We start from the raw sequence: 17186 nt of genomic DNA, 5'->3' as shown, positions 1-17186 counted from the left end.
TGATTTGTCTTTGTGACACCCTTGAGAGAGGTGCGAAGACTTGAACTCACACTGTCAAGATCTATGGTTGCAAATAGCTAGTTGAAGTTTGTATTTGGTGTGAAAACAATTCAGTGTCAGCAAGGAAGCAGACATCGGGGCGTTTTGCACGCTCACGTTTTCGCGGGGCACGCACGTGATGATACATCAGTATCCCAGATACACAAATACCGAGCACGAGAACACATTCAAACCATGCAAGACCGCGCAAACCCAAAGTAAATACGCACTATAGCGCCCTATGATTATTAATCGTTTCGAGTGGTGACTCCAATTCCACAAGGAGACCTTTTTGTTAAAGCAAAGCGCCATGCTGGTTGACCACATGGTCGGTGGCCCCCTAGGAATGTGAGCATCACAGCGTACAAGCCACAGCAGGCTCACCCCCATCTCCGCCGTCACCTGTGGTAAGAGCTCATCATTATATAAGCGCGTATCTGCATCTGCCATCTCCTCACTCTGTGTCATGGTTACCTGTATGTCACGGCAGGGCATTGTACGACAGCTGGACTGTTCTATCCCACTATTCCACTCCCACTGTGTGTGTGTGTGTGTGTGTGTGTGTGTGTGTGTGTGTGTGTGTGTGCGTGTGTGTGTGAGAGAGAGAGATGGGTGGGTGGGGGTGGGGGTTGGGGTAATTTTAGGCTTCAGGTTTCTCTCTGTGGTCTGTGTGGGAGACTGGGGCGGGACTTTTGGGCAAAAAGATAAAAAAGCATTAGTGAATGTTGCTGTGGTTGAGGCCTTTAACACGTCCTGCCCTCTCTTTACCCCACCTGTGTAGCTGCCACAGGAGGGGAGATGACCATGATGGTGGCAGTCAGCCATGCTTCTCCAAGAAACGTACTTATGAACTCTTATTTGACTTTTAAAGAGTGAGACAGAGAGGAGAGGAGAGAGGACAGGAGTGCATGTGGGCATATATGATATTGTCACATGCAGCAAACATGACATAAATCAGCTAGCCGGTCTAAACTCGCACTTCTTCTCTGAGCCTGAATGGTTACTGTGTGTGCGGGACTAACCATGGGTCTCCTTGTAATGTGATGTTTCAATATATTTTAAATTTCAATTGGACACAAATCCTGATTTAATTGAACCCCCAGTCACTGCTCTCATTAATCGACAGAGAAATGGGTCAAGTGAGTTGAGCAGCAGTGGGTCAGATGTTTAACAATAGACAGAAATAGTTTGAGAAAGCCATTATATTGCCTGGGTGAGCGAAGACCGAGTGTGATAAAACACACAGTACAGAAGAGAATGCAACGTGTCCTTGACTGAAAGCATTCAAAGGTCTTCTTGACAGATTAAGCCTGGTTTTACAATAAACTGCATTTTTATTCTAAGAATAGCTTCATTTGTGTTCAGACAACCAGCCTAAAGGGCATGAATCTTTTTAGGCAGAGACGTCTTCAAGACCTCAGACGCTCCCTAGATGTTTCCAGACAGCCGCCGCGTGCGAGCATGACCCGTGAGCCTCGTAAGGCCTCACCCGCAGGATCAAACAAAAGGGTTGCGGACCGTGTAGACTTTGTTGCTCAAAGTCCACTGAGACAGACACACACACACACACACACACACTTGCAGGTTTTGGCTGGTCAGCTGCAGGAAGCTCAGGGCAAGAGGTGCAGCCCTCTGATTGGTCGCCGTCTATGTGCGCTGGCCAGTCGCGCACAGCCTTGCTCGGCTCCGTGCCCATGCGAAGGCGTGGAGACTCGGTGCTGCTGAGACAAAGGGCACCTGGGAAGGTTTTCCACCCGCCAGGGGCGATCTCCACTCTCACAGGCTCACATTACATTATGTAATTACGTCCATGCGGTCACCAAATGGTGTTGTATGACCTGCGTGGTTTCCAGCAAGGTGCATGCAGGAGTTAGTGTGCGTGTGTGTGTGTGTGTGTGTGTGGTCAGAGGGTTGTTAAGGTGTTGATGGGGGAATAGGAGTGGTACAGGTCCCTAGGCACTCACCTGTAATTCACCATCCCCTGAAGAGAACCAGTGAAAGGAATTTGGCTAAACTGGAGCAGTATAAATGACACGCTTGCCCATGACACCCCCCCTCCCCCCCCACCATCTCCATCCTTCTCTGATGCAGTGATAATTGGGCATTGGGGTGAGAGCTACATATGGTCCCTGCGACTCAACCTCCCTCAGTCTGGCTTGAAAGCTCATTAAAAAGGCTGGTTGTTAATGAGCTATAGGGATCATACAGCAGCCCAGTCATTAGATGAATTTGGTGGGGGTTTCAAGATGCTGCCGTCGTAGTTTTGTCCAATTGCAAAAAAGACAGCGCTCTCTCAAGAGCTCCACTCCCACAGTTTGGGCATTCTTGTTCAGTCAAGTCTCAACGGTTACGATCCTAACCTATAAACACACACACACACACACACACACACACACACACACACACACACACACACACACACACACACACACACATCCTTCAAATTCAAAAGCACTCCGAAGCACACAGCTAATGAAGGACCTGTGTCAGAAACGGCCCATTTCTCTGGTAACCTTGCGTACTATACTTCATTAAAGAGCACTGATGCCTGGATTAGATATTGTCTTGTTGAAAAACTCTAGCAACATTGCTGTGCCTGATAAGCCTGTGAATGTGAACACAACAGTCACCGCTGTGTCCAGAAAGCTCTATCTGTGTCTGAGCGGTGATAATTGTGGTAGAGTGGGGTGGTGTGTGGACACTGTACCTTGCGAAAAAGTTCAGCTTCACATCAGTTTAGACTGCATTGCTTATATTCCTGCTCATATTCTATTTTACAATATTGAGCTTCAACGTTCATTAATTTGGAGTGATTTCAATGTCATGTAAAAATGTTCCATCACATTAATGACAGAAACATGACATTTGCATATATTTGTCATTAATATTTGACCCGTGTGCTGTGGAAGCTCCAATTATCCACAGAAGAAAAATGTTGTCCTGATGAGGCTCACAACTGACCTCCACCTGTGATTGGTGAAAAATGTTCCCATTTTTTTGGATAAAACACCCCTAATCAGAGATTTGTTATAGACAGGCGCAGGTCAGGAAAACACTACAAAATCACGTAGAACTGTTTGGATGGTCCAGTGATCACTGCTGAAACAACGATGAGGAAATGGAAGCAGCGTAGACAAGGCCTTCACAACTCGCCGTGAGAGGAGAGGTGTGGGGAGCCACAGTGAGGCCAGCCATGGCCGTGGAGGACCTGCAGAGATCAGTGGCTGGACTCAAGGTGCACTGGTCTGCCATGTCAAGAGCTTCACATACAACCAGTCTGTATGGGAGGGAGGTGAGAAAGAGGCAATTACTGACGAAAAACAAAACACTTTTTTAGTGCCCTGTATCGGACTGAAACAGCTAATATGTGAGATAAGGTTTTTGTGGTGAGATGAGGGAAAAGTATTTTTGGTTTTTGGCCATGATACAAACAGTTATGTGGGGAGCACACCTGATATTAGTGATTCCTCAGCAAACTCCATGGCAACAGGATGGGGAAGGCAGAATTGTGTTGTTGGGATGACTTCTTCGGGCGAGGGTTGTTTATGTTAAGACGTCCTGCTTCGGGCCGCTTACAAAGTAAAGTTCGAGAGAAGCGTCACCTTTCGTCAGAACAGCGATCCCAAGCATAAGATGAAAGCAACACAAGACTGGTCGAGCAGCTTAAAGGCGCACGTCCTACAATGGCTAGATCAGGCTCTCCAGCCAAACAAGAATCTGTTGCACTATTTAAAAATCGCAGTTTAAGGCATTGTCTGACCAACCCAAACAACCTGGAGCAAAAATGCCAGGATGATAGAGTGAAATCAGCATCACAGAGTGTGCAAAGGTGGGAGAGACCTAACCCCAAACACTTAAAGCTGTTGTGCCTGCAAAAGGTGGTGGTGGTGCTACTAAGTACTAACCTGAAGGGGTTTGGTTGTTTATATGAAGGCCTAGATAGCTAATGACAACAGAGAGGCCATTACCTCTAATTGTTGTTTATAAGTACGATTACATTTGTTTATATATATATATACATACACACAACAATTTATATAAACACTACACTTTCAGGTGAAATGTATGGAAAATATAAAATGTCTACTCTCCAGTGATATTACATAATCAAAGCAGGGCATTGAAGTAGAAGCATGCAATGGTTATTTGCTCATCTCAAACAGTTAATTGAAATAAAAGGTTATATCCCAACAAAACATTTCAGTGTCTCAATAACTTTTCATGTGACCTTGAGCGTCAATTACAGCTTGACAACGACATCTCATGCTGTAAGTCGACTTGTCTGCTGGGTCATGGCGTCCCACTCTTCTTGAAGGGCCCTCAGGTCATTGAGGTTCTGGGGTACAGAGTTATGAGCCTCTACACGGTGACTCTGCTGTTCCCACAGGTGATCTATAGGAGTCAGGTCTGGAGAAAGTGCAGGCCGCTCCATTTGAGGTTCTCCAGCAGCTGTTCCCTAATGATACGATCTCAATGAGCTGGAGCATTGTTGTCCATTAAGATAGAAATTATACCTGTGATGTTCATGCAGAGCCATAATGACTTGATAAATGATGTTATTAAAGTAGTATGGGCTTGTCAGTAGTGTTGGGCTGTTCTGTATTGACTAGCCACTTCTCCCCACACCACCACCACCAAAGGCTCATCTGGTGACAGCAGTGGCTGATGCACAGCGCTCTCTTTGACATCTTCAACATCGCTGGTGGTCATAATTTCTGCATAATTTCTTCATAATTTCATCAGTGCACAGCATTAACATCTACTGGTCCAACGTAAATGCTCCTTGGCCCATGCAAGATGATGACACCTGTGCTTGGTGGTGTGGTCAGGTACCCCTGCAGATCGTCTTGCAGGCTGACCACTCTGGTGTAAACAGGTTCAAATGGTCTGACATGACACTTGGGCACTTCACACCTCCCTCAAAGGTGTCTGGAGTTGTGTGGCATTCATCATCCGGTTCTGCAGGGCACTGTTCTCAATTAAGCCGTCACTGTTCACAAAGATTTGGCCAAAGTGTGTCCAGTTCTATGCATTTCTGTGACTCTTCCAGTCTCTCTGTATCTCTGTTGCAACCTGTTGATGACACTCTGTGACATTCTAAGCTCAGTGGCCACTTCCGTCTGAGAACATCCTGTTTGAAGTCTCACAATGGTGAGGTACAGTTGATCAATTGGTAGTTGTCGTCTTGATCTCATGATGTCAAATTGTGAACAGCATGATGAAGACTGTTTAAATACCAATTCTAATCGAACCAGGAAATGTATCGGTTGATTCATGGATCAAACACCTGTTGTGAATTTTTGCCATTAAACTCATTGTTAGAGAACAGCAAATTGTGCAAAATATACTGAAACACTGAACAGCTGGACATGTGCATTCAAAAGTTTAGAGAAAGCTCATCTCTAAAGATTAGAGAGCATTTTAGGTTCATTCTGAATTTTCACCCGAAAGCCAAATGTTTGTGAGTAGTGTACTTTAGCCATCCTGTAGCCTTAAATCAGTGGTCAGTTCCTGACCGCAGGACCGTTGTTGGTTGGATATTTTTGGGTGGCAGCCCAACCCAGCAGAGACACCTAGTTGTGTTAAAACTCCAGTAACACTGCGGTGCCTTATACACTCAAACCAGTGCACTACCTACTACCACACCAATACCATGTCATTTTCAACACTCCTCCATTTCTAAATAAATCCGATCAGCAATGGTCTTACAGTCCTATGGTCATAAACTAACCATAAACTAAACTAACTAAGCACAAAGTGGCTGACACTTTACAGCAAAAGATGGACTATGGTCTCTAATGTCTTACTGTCCGTCTTGACGCCAAATTTCACTTCATTCGCCGAACATCAAAGTATCAGTTAGGTTGTTTTGTCAGCTACTTAAGAATACATGTCACCAAAGTTGTCACGAGTTTTCTTCTTCCAAACTATTGTTAAAAGCGCATATTGAAAATGTTGTGCATCACCGAGGAATGAATGCTCATGACCATGGATTGGTTGGATGAATTGGTTGTGAGCTGAAGAAAGTTTGTGATGGTGTATTGTGGTTTTTAGTCAGTGTAACAAATACTGACATGGTTCTGTTAACCTCAAAATAAACCTGTTCAGTCTTTTAAAGAGTGGAATGGCCCCTATTAAATCCTCCAAGAGGATGAACCCCAGCAGGACAACACTCAGTAGTGCAGATATGACACTACAACACAAAATTAAAACCATAATCTAGCTAGCTTCAGTCGAGAAATCTGTATTGTAAAGGAATGTTTTACTCAACAAACAGCACCTGCTTGCAGTATTTAAATGCGACGTGAACTGAAAGTGTACTGAAAGCATGAGATTAATCTTTCATACTCTTTGAAAGGAAAGGGTGTGCTGACCACTGAGAACTGAAGTCGTTTTCTTGGTATTTTTTACCATTGCCAACATCCTAATTGACTAGCACCTAGAGCAGGGACTTTCTGCAATTGTTGACAGGTAGAGTCCGGGGTGATGTGTTAAACCAGTAACATGCTATTTGCTTTGACATAACATTGATCAACGGAACTTCCAGCTCAGTTAGAAGAGTGAAAACTAGGGACCTGTCCAGGCGTACCGCTGGACGGAGGACATGGAGTTGAAAAACCAGACTGTCTGGCCTAAAGCCAGATGTCTGACAACCCTACTTTAATATGTTAAGTTATTGCAAAGCTAACAGTGAAAACATGCTCATTATTTTTTAAAAACATTTTTGAAAAGCCTGGTATCCTCAAGCCTGCCTATCTACACACACAAAATTCAAATTTGTTCTAATTTTTTTAAAATGTTACTTTCATTAGCCATTCACCACTTATGTATTGTCAACATCAAAAGATCAGAAAGGAACCGATGTATCATTCTGACTGCGTAGCGCACAGGCAGACGCACACGATCAGGTTTAGTCCTAGAGCCTTGGAGCACAATTCCACAGCAGAATGTTTCAGAGTGTAGTTCTCCAACGCAAACACATATGAATTCTTGATGTGCTCTCAAACAAGTAGTGGCAGGTTCCATTCCACTCAGGCACACACGCATACACACAGACACACATACACACACTTCTGGCTTTCCTCCTTCAGTTATTTAATCATCTGCACAGGCATAGAAGTAACAAAATTATGGCAAGTTTACAGAACAGTAGAGGCATGAGGTTCACAGGGGCAATAAATCCACACACATACATGACAGTTATAAGACCACAACCAGGTCGTGGGCTGAGGGGGTTGAGATCTATATACAGTGTGCTGGTCCCTGAAGAGTTGGACACCATGTGCCCAGCGGCCTTTCACATTTGTCTATTCAAATAGGCTCAAAACTATATATATTTATATATTTTAAACAAAAGAAACAGTACATCATTTCCCTGATAGCATACAGAAGTCAATAATTAGAGAAAATAAAGTGAGTTTTTCCTGTATACATGAAAGACAAGACAGACAGACGCACACACACACACACACACACACGCACACGCACACGCACACGCACACACACACACACACACACACACACACACACACGCACACACACACACACACAAGTGCTCATGTGGTAGGACCAGTGCTCGACAGACCAGTGCTACAGAGCCCTGCCTACCATGTACTATGTAGGCAGGCTTTCATTTACACAGCCACAAAAGGCGCAGGACCCCCAGACCACCGACTCCACAAGGAACATGTGAAAACAGAAGCACGTGCTCGCAAAGCTCACCTACCGATACGTGTAAACACGAGAGTCTGTAAACAGCACAGGGAGCTCCATGGAGGGAAGCGGAAAACAGAAAGTACAGAGACACCAGTTTCTCTTTAATTCTAGAATTCGGTTTTCTGCAAAGGAAAGATGTCGGAGGGATGGAAGGACTAGATGATACACATCAGCGAGAATGAACATCATGAAGTATGTGTAAGCACAAGCTAAAATTATACTTAAAAAAAACAAAAGATCACCAAGACCTTTCCATGTGGCACAGAGCTCTCTATGCCGACGCCTGTGCTAAGATTTTTAATTTTCGCTGTCACATAACTGTGCTATGCATTATTAATAATTAATATATATTTTAAAAAGCACACAAAAGTCAGGTACAGTGTTCAGAACACAAATTTATGCCTATTTCTAGGTTAAATGGGATTTTCAGTGGAAATCCCCACCATCTCGGCTATGAAAATTTACCTCATTCATATAACCCTGTAGAAGATATTTGGGAAAAAGGAGTATTCGACAAACTTCACTTATAGTGTGAATGTGCCTTTGAGTAACCCTAAACGGAGTGCACACATCCAAGTACAATATTCCCGTCTGCCCAATTCTCCCTAACAAGCAAACTTATCTAGCAATGGGGCAGCGCTCCACGACAGCCTAGACCTGCCCGTCAACAACTGGAACATCACCCTGAACATGACTGAGAATCACAGCCATTGTGGTAGATCTTTCCCATACTTTGTTAGAACGTAATATTCCACAACAGCGGACCATTTCTCTGTGTCCAGAGGATCCTCCACAGTCGCGATGCCTCTGGGACCGTCCTAGCACGCTCCTTTGTGGCGTGCCCTTGTGCACCGTACTGTCCTAGACACGTTCGGTTACCACAAGTTTTGAAACCTCAGAGAATCATCATGCTTCTCAATCCTCAGTCCTTAGCAGAATTAGCACAGTAGTCTATGTCTAGGCACTTGGCTTATGAATATTTGCTTGTTTTCAGCTACACGATAGACCATATCTCATATGTTGGTGGTTAAAGGGATTTTTAAAAGGGATTTTTTTTGTTTCCAGACAGCTCAGTTATTGGTTGGCAAGTGCAAGTCTGACCAGGTGTGCTCTGATTCACCCCTCGGTGGAAGCGTCATCTTCCCTCAGGCCGTGCTGGGAGTGAGCTGAAGCTCCGCCCCCTCCCTGCAGTCGTCGGGGGTGGGTGAGCGATCGGCGCTGACCCTCACCTCAGAGTCCTCCTCCTTCAGCTCATCGGCCATGTCCACGCAGGCCTCGGGGGCGGGGGGCGGTGCAGACGTTGGTGGCCTGACGCTCGTCGACGGGTTCGTCCTCCATCTTCACCGACACGCCGGCGTAGGCGTGCGGTCCGGCCTGCAGGCTGTAGGCCCCGGCGGGGGGGGCCGCGTTGTTGACGCCGTGCGCCTTCTTCAGGTGCTTCTCCAGCGTGGCGTAGACGGTGAAGGGCACGGAGCACAGGTGGCACTGGAAGGGGGCGCGAGTGCCGCGGGCTCCGTGCGTCTTCATGTGGCGCGTCAGCTTGCTGCTCTGGGCGCAGGCGTAGCTGCACAGGCCGCAGCGGTAGGGCCGCTCGCCCGTGTGGCTACGCCGGTGCACCGTCAGGTTGCTGCTGTTGCGGAACCTCTTGCCGCAGAACTCGCACGCCTCCTCGCGTTTCCTGCGGGGGGCGGCCAGCGCGGCCCGCCTCTCGTCTTCCTGCGGCCAGTCGTGCGCCGGCTCCGCCCCCTCCGCCTCGCGCTCCGCCTCCCAGTCGGCGCGAGGCCGCTCGTCCCGCTCGGGGCGCTTGGGCGTGCAGCTACCGCTGGCGATGCCGCTCTCGCCGCTGCCTCCCGTCTCGCCGCTCTCCAGGGAGCCCTCCGACGGGCTGCCGTACGGGGAGGGCTGCTGTTCGCCCTGCCCCGCCTCGTCCGCCTCCGTCTGGGGCGGGTAGTAGCGGATCAAGCTTCGGCCCACCGGCCCCGATTGGGAGGACAGCAGAATGAGGCCTGGGCCCGCCGGGTGCTTGCCGAGCTCCAGTTCGCCGCCCTGGTGGCCCGCGCTGGTGGTGCCGCTGCCGTCTTGGTGCCCCGGCTGAGGCAGCCTGGCGTGGGATTTGACGTCCTCGTCGGCGGCGGAGGCCGCCATGTCGGGCACGCCCTGCGCGGCCGCCCGCCGGTGGCTCCTCATGTGACGTGCCAGCTCCCCGCTCTGGGCGAAGGTGAGCTCGCACAGGCCGCAGTGGTAGGGCCTCTCGCAGGCGTGCGTGCGCCGGTGGGCCGACAGGCTTCGCAGGGACTGGAAGCTCTGGCCGCACGTCTCGCAGGAGAAAGCGCCCAAGAGGGGCGCGGCCGAGCGCGGGAAGGGCGAGGCGGCGGGCGGGGAAGGAGAGGGCGAGGGCACCACCCCGCCGTTCCCGCAGCTCACCTCCGCCAGCCGCTGTAAGCACAGGGAAAAGTTCAGACCCTGCAGGTCCCGCCCTCCGGGTGAAGGGGTGGAGCTCTGTGGCTGATGGGCGCGGGGTAAGCGTTTGGAGGCAGTGTGGAAGGCAGAGGCGAGCGTGGCTCCCAGGTGGCGAGGATCCATCGTGGCCGCCGGCTTGGCTAGTTCAGGGGTCATGCTGGCCTCCGCTTGGTAGAGGCTGAGGGAGTGAATGTGTTGGGCGTGCTGAAGCAGAGCCCACGCGCTGGGCAGCACACACTCGCACGCCAGGCACGTAAAGCTGGACGGCTCATCTGTGGCACACAAACAAGGAGAGAGAGAGAGAGAGAGAGAGAGAGAGAGAGAGAGAGAGAGAGAGAGAGAGAGAGAGAGAGAGAGAGAAACATCTTTATTATTTTGCTACTATTAGTTCAAGTAACAAGGTCATCTTCAAATTACTAAAGTAAACAAAACCAAAGCAAAAAAAATCCACACATTGAGCCAACGTTAGAGGTACCGTCAGTGAAAACGACTAAGTAGAGAGCAAACAGGGGCCACCCGAACAGGCACGGCTAGTCCTGTGAGGAAACGTTATCCCTTAGTGCCTACGGTCATGTGCGAGAACGTGCGGCGATAAGCGGAGATCGCAGAGGCACGAAAATGAAAGGACATCAGGAGCAGGCGGCGGCCCGTAACTCACAGATCTTCGTGTCAGCGGTGGGGCGAGGAAAACAGGTTCAACGGCAAACGTGTAAGTAGGGCAACCTGCAGTCAGAGTTCCAGAAGAGGCCGACGGGCCGCGAACGTCAGGGGCCCGGATCGGTGCCGGCTGAGGACGAGCTTTTTAACGCTAGGACGCAGAGGGGAAACGGGGGGAAACGACCAAGCCCGAAGGCGTGGGCGGCGTGACGGCCGCATCCGAAAGACGGGACGAATGGTGCGGGGGCGGAGAGGGAGGGAGAGATGGTTTTGGGGTCAATGCCCGCAAAGTGTGGGATGATGAGGTGAGAGTCAAAGTCCAAGACAGGTGACTAGGTGTCAGCTTCCTCCTCGCAGCTCTGGAGATATTTTTATACTGTGAGCTTTGTCTCCATTTCTGAGAGCCACTTGCCAATTAAGTGGCAAATTGCTAATTAGTGGGGGGGGGGGGGGGGGGGGGGGGGGGACTTTATGCAAATTAATACTGAGTCAGCCTCCTTGATAAATGGGGCTTCACTGCATAAATCAAAATGGAAAAGAGGATCCTAAAACATATTTCAATTTTTTTCTGCCAAAAGGCTCAGGGCTGAATGGAATAAGCCTCTTTCATGTCTCCTCAAGTCAAAATCCTTCTTGCAATTTATTGGGAGTGGGGGTTGAAGGGAGGGAAGATTAAAAAGTGTCTCTCGCTTTGCCCTGCGTCTGAAGCTCAAGGCCCGGAGAGGAGCACATCTTAAAGGGGGGGAGACAAACGTCTGTGCCTTGGGGAAGGGGTTAAAGGGGGGGGGGGGGTGGAAAAAAATGGTGGAAGCAAGTTCATCTTAAGAACAAAGAGAAGAAGCCCTACATGTCATGAGACGACCCAGTAAAATCATCACCCTATGAGGACACCTTCTGCTCCTCCATACAAGCCCCCCCCCCCCCCATGCCTTCAAATCTCTCCCTCGGGTGGAGGAGGCATGGGGGTGAGGGGCAGGGGGCTTTTGTCTTGGGGTCCTGGAGTGAAACACAATACCCATGTCTGTCTCTCTCTCCCCGTCTCTCTCGCCCTCTCTCAGTCCTCTTTCTTTCTTCCCCTCCCTCTCTCACTCTTTTTTTTTTTTGTAAGGATTCCCATTTGGCCCAGGGTAGCACTTGCATATTAAGCAGAAGCAATAACTGCTAATTAAAAATGCAGATTGGCTGGGAGCTCTAACGAGCAGCAGGCAGAATCTCCACTCCCTCGGGAACACGGGGAAAAAGAGGAGGGAGGGAGAGAGGGAGAAAAAGATGGAGGAGTAACGAGACTGTGAGAACGACAGATCATGAAGAAAGCTCGGGAAGATGAGGGAGCGTCGTCTTGTTTGGATGATGCCGCGATCCGTCTTATGGTACCAGATTTTTTAAGCACTCACACGCAGGTGCACATGCACGCACGCACACACACACACACACACACACACACACACACACACACACACACACACACCTCCCCACCAGAAATCACAAACATGCAGAGGACATGGGGCCACCTAACTGCTGTGGGGTAACTGAATTTTCACAGGATGAGTCAGAGTGAAAATGCACAGGCGTCAAACAGCGCAGAACTACTGTCCCTCGCCCATCCGCTGTAGCCGTTGGAGACGTCACCCACTCCTGCACGACGACAGCCAACAATCAATCAATGCAAGACGAGCTCACTAAACAGCAATGCCTGAAACTACACTCCTGTAAGCAAACAAACAAAAACAAACAAGACCTGTATCACCCCCCCCCCCCCCTTGACCTCTGGACTCCAGACTCATTTCTTTTACAAGATTTCACTTTTGGTTGTCTCCCCCTTGCCACGAGGCCCGTTCACAGAAGCACGTGTGCCCGCGTGAGAAGAGGGGGCCCGTAGCGCACAGCAGCGTGGACTGGAGGAAGCAGGCCCTTCTGTCCCTCGAGCTCCCCACCAAGGAAGGAAGTGCAAACATGTGCGTGTCGGGCTGAGCGCATGCGTGCACTGCTGATAAACATCAGCCAGAACCACCGGCTCCCTTGATGAACACTCGTCACCTTTAATAAACTGTCATGTTTGCTTAGCTCGGCGGCTAGAGGTGGTGGCGGATCTGGGGCCCTAGACTGCAGGAGGAAGAGGGTGAAGCCGCAGTTTCGTGGCCAGACGAGCAAACATCGGCAGTGGCACCTGGCGCCCCCCCCCCCCCAAAGAGCGAGAAGAGCCCTGAGGAATCGAGGTGGACCAAAGCTGTTTGTATGCGCGGAGTACTGCACGGCCTCGCCCTGTGGAATTCCTTTTCTGAGAAGCTGGCAAGCTTAGAACCTCAGTCAGTGATATGGCCACCTGGTTTCAGTGCCAGTGTAGTTCTTAGCACACTGACAGGAAATCATTAATGATTGAGGTAGAAAAAACCTCAGTATTTTCAGTGTTGTAATGTTATAATGTCAGGGGCCCTATACAAAGACACGTTTACATTGGAGTTTAAACTGTAAACAGAACATCCAGTCAAATATTTTCAGACAGGTTAAGCATGACATCGGAATAAGGATATAATCACTTTTTGCTGAATTCAGGATGTGGCCCTTGATGTGGCCCTTGATGTACGAATATCTTTTGCAAAGCTTTCTGGTCCAATGAAATGGGCAAAAAATTTCAAGTTCGCATAAAGCTCTTTGATTAGACTGTATTAGTCACATGGACCAGAACTAAAGAATCTTCCCTACTCTAAAAGGATCAGCAAGTCTCATCCAACATCTTATTATAAAGGACCACAACACGAAAAGTCACAACAATTCAACAATTCAAAACACACTGATACTGCTCTGTACAGTACAGTACAGAATTAGTTAAAGGATTCCTTTCAATCAAGCTCTGGTTATAAGAGAGCGGAGACAGAGCAGATAAATGATCAGTGTTGACGAGGACTGACTGTTGGTCTCTAGTAATACGTTGTTTGGGACTTCAGGGAGTGCAAGTGTCTGCATGTGCGTGTGTGCGTGTGTGTATGGTGCTCTGGGAGTTGTGTGTATGGCCTGACTGTGTGGTGTTTACCTGGACATTTCACCTGTGAGACCTGTGAGTCAAGGAGATGCTCAGGTGTGCCTCTCACACCCCCCCCCCCCCCCTTGGGTGTGTATGAGTGCGTGTTTGTGTGTGTGTGTTTGCACGTGCATGTGTGTGTGTGTGTGTGTGTGTGTAACTGAACTGCCTATCCGTTCCACACAATTAGCGCCGGCGTCTCTAACTCACAAAGGCCTCAGCGTCGCGGCAACGGAGGCCTAATGAGACGGACTGGGGGCAAGTTCGTTAAACGAGAGGACAATAAAAGAATGACGCTAATTAGTGCCCAGAACTCACCTGCTCGGCTAGCCTCCGCCTTCCCACCTGGCTCTTCCTCCCACCGCCTGTCCGTCATCCTCCTGAGTGCCATGTAGCCCGCCTCCACCTGCGCGCCCGGGCCCCGCCTGACCACGTGATTGGCTGGAGATGGAGGGGCGTGGCTCAGCGGGCCAGTCCCGGCGCCGCCACACCCTCCCTGTTTGTGCTGGATGAAGGTCAGGATGTGGGCCAGGGGGAACGCCTGACCGCACTGCCCACACGTCAGCAGGTCGCTGCCGCCGACCGCGGACTCTGCCGAGAGGTCGGGAGAGGGGGCGGAGCCGGGCATCGCGCCGCTCTCCGGGTCATCTGAGACAGAGGACATGGGGAGGGAGAGTGAGACCCAAACCATGCAGTCATGTGCCCGATAAAAGAAAAACAGACAGATAAGACACTTTTTACCCATCCTCATCCACCCCTCACCCCCCAGTACCCACAACACCCGCTGTGACCCCACTCCTCCCCTCACGCAGTTCCCTGGGGCTCTGTGAATGACCAACCTAACCGGCTTTCAAGCAGCCCTCAACTGGTCTGGTTTTTTCTCCTCTCTCTCTCTCTGCTGAAGCGTTACTTTCACTTCTCTGTAGGTGCCTGGGTCTCTCGTGCAGCTGCCACTCTGAACCGGTCGCTGTCTGGTCAGCAGACGCTGACCACTTCCTGTGACTCTGCCACTCTGCCTGCTTCACACAGGAAGCACTCGGGCTACACGCTCCGCCGACCACTCCAGAACACGGATACGTCACGGGCAAAAAAACACACTACAGTCACCTCTCACACGTTCTCACACGTTCTCGCAAGTCCTGTGTTTTCAGCGAGCTCGCTTTCACACCACGCACAAACACTGTGAACTCTGACTGGGGTACAGTTCGAACCATGACGGTGAAACAGTCATTACAGTCAAACACGGTTTATGGGTCAGAAATGATGTACAGTAGAGGAGAACTTTTTGGGGTGAGCCCTTCACAAGACCAGCTTAATGATCTGTTGTTGAACTTACTTTATCCACTAAACTTTATGCAAAGAGTTAAAAAAAAATGTGACTGAACTCCGTCCAACCTTGGACCCAGCTCGGAACACAATCAAATTATTTCATCTGCTCACAAAACAACCCAGATCATGTTCACAAAAAAAATAAAATAAATTAAAATCTCCCATCTCTCTACTCGTCTGAGGCCAGTTCTTCCTCAGAGTGTCAGATGAGTAACTTGCCCTTTAGGCTGGGTGCAGTTGTGGTCACAGCGCAGTCCTACCTATAGCAGCCCGGACTGGCTCCACCTGCCCGGGCCAGGTTAGCCGCGCCGCTGCAGGTACAGACAGTCCCGGAGAGGGAAGGATTTCACCGGTGGTTATTCAAAAATGTCACCTTTCCTGTTTCTACTGCGCCGGCTGTTTGCGCAGACACGCACAAGGCGCGGTTGCACCCTCTCACCATGCGACATGCAGGTCTTGTGGTCAGGTGAAGCACGCACGACTGACCTCCGTTGGGGGAAGAGGAAAAGAGACACCTTGTTCCTGGCAACGACACGACAGGCGACGACCGCGCGTCCACCGACGTCCACGAGCCGTTCACGCGCGCGCGCGCTCCCGTCTCACGACCCCGGTGTTTGTCAACAGAACCAGGTGGTCCAAATAAATAAATAAAAGTTGTTTGTTTGTTTGTTTTTAGAAGCATAAACACCACGTCTTTCCTCGCGTAAACACAAACGCGCGGTATTCTACCCGGTGTCACAAAATACAAAAAAAAAAAAAACGAGTGTGGTGAAAAGTGAACGGAACAAAATAATGAGGATAAATTAGGAGCGAAGTAGCAGCCGCTACAACGACACAGTCGAAAAAGAAAGAAAGGAGGATGCAATAAGGAAGTGTGTGAGCACGTTGTGTTGTCTCCCCCTGGAAGAAACTGTCCAAGTTACGCCGAAACGACACACACACAACGTCCCGACGAGAGTTTAGTGGTCCCCGTACAGAACACCGTCCAGAACCCCGTCCAGGTAGTACAAGTGATACCGGCCATTAGTTTATAACGCACTCATGATTTACACCTACATTTTCTGTCAAACGAAGCCAACTGTCAAGTGTCTGGTGTCCAATACAACTCTTGCACATAAATGAACGGACATCACTTTTTTCAGTTTTATCTTGTGATTAGGGTCCTGTCAGTGTGACCGTCCCCAATCACGGTCCACTCTGTCGGTCACGTTTCGTCGTGTGTAAAAGTTTCTAGTTTACCTTGAATTGCGCTCAGGTGCTGCGGTCGGCTTCCGAGTTTGCGCCTGGACATTCTGGGCTTTAACGGGGGCGTCCCGGTTCCAGTTGTACGTCCCTAAATAAGCGGAGTCGACGCGGGTCGTGAAACGGAGACCAGCACCTCGCGGTTCTGTCCGGCGGCTGTGGTCACGGTCGCAACCTTCTAACCGTCAGTGTTCAAGTTCAGACAACTAGTTGTGCGGAGACGGGGGCACGGGCGACGTTGTAGTAGGCGCCGCCCGCCAGCGCCTCTCCGACCTCCACCCCGCCTCCAACCCTCCTCCACCCGCCTCCACCCCTCACACCAAGTCCCGTAGTGGTGCTAAAGACCAAGCTGTGGAGCCGTAATGTGACAGAAACCGAACCAAAAAATGTAGATATGCCTCGTTACGCGAGAAATTAATGGTCGGTTTGACGGTGCACGTCTGCAGCGCCTTGACACCAATACAACGTACTGGCTGAAGGATGTGGGTAGGGAGGAAGTGGGTTTATTCAGGTCGCCTAAGACAGGTGTTTTGCTGTCCTCTTGATTTCGAAACCAAAGAGGGTTACTTTTTATTAGCCCCCCCCTTTTTTTGTAAAGCATTTGCCCTTATATGTCAAGCTGAGAAATACAGTTGGAATACGGCATACAACGGAAACTCCTCAAATCAAAAAGGTTTACATCGAAAGACACTTGGCACACGCTTCACGTTATTTCTTAGGCTTA

At 49.7% G+C, this 17186-nt stretch overlaps 1 protein-coding gene across 1 annotated transcript; it reads right to left on the bottom strand.

Annotated features, from left to right (window-relative positions):
- Positions 1-7835: 7835 nt before the first annotated feature.
- Positions 7836-16729, bottom strand: znf296 (zinc finger protein 296). Its single transcript, XM_076990154.1, is given in 4 exon segments — positions 7836-9044; positions 9046-10487; positions 14210-14539; positions 16460-16729. Coding segments are annotated over 4 exon segments (1968 nt in total). The 5' UTR covers positions 16512-16729; the 3' UTR covers positions 7836-8900.
- Between the last annotated feature and the right edge of the window lie 457 nt (positions 16730-17186).

This window comes from Brachyhypopomus gauderio, chromosome 2 (genome assembly GCF_052324685.1).
Source record: "Brachyhypopomus gauderio isolate BG-103 chromosome 2, BGAUD_0.2, whole genome shotgun sequence".
NCBI lineage: Eukaryota > Metazoa > Chordata > Actinopteri > Gymnotiformes > Hypopomidae > Brachyhypopomus > Brachyhypopomus gauderio.
The sequence above is the reverse complement of the archived record's forward strand: the minus strand, read 5'-3'. Positions and strand labels throughout refer to the sequence as shown.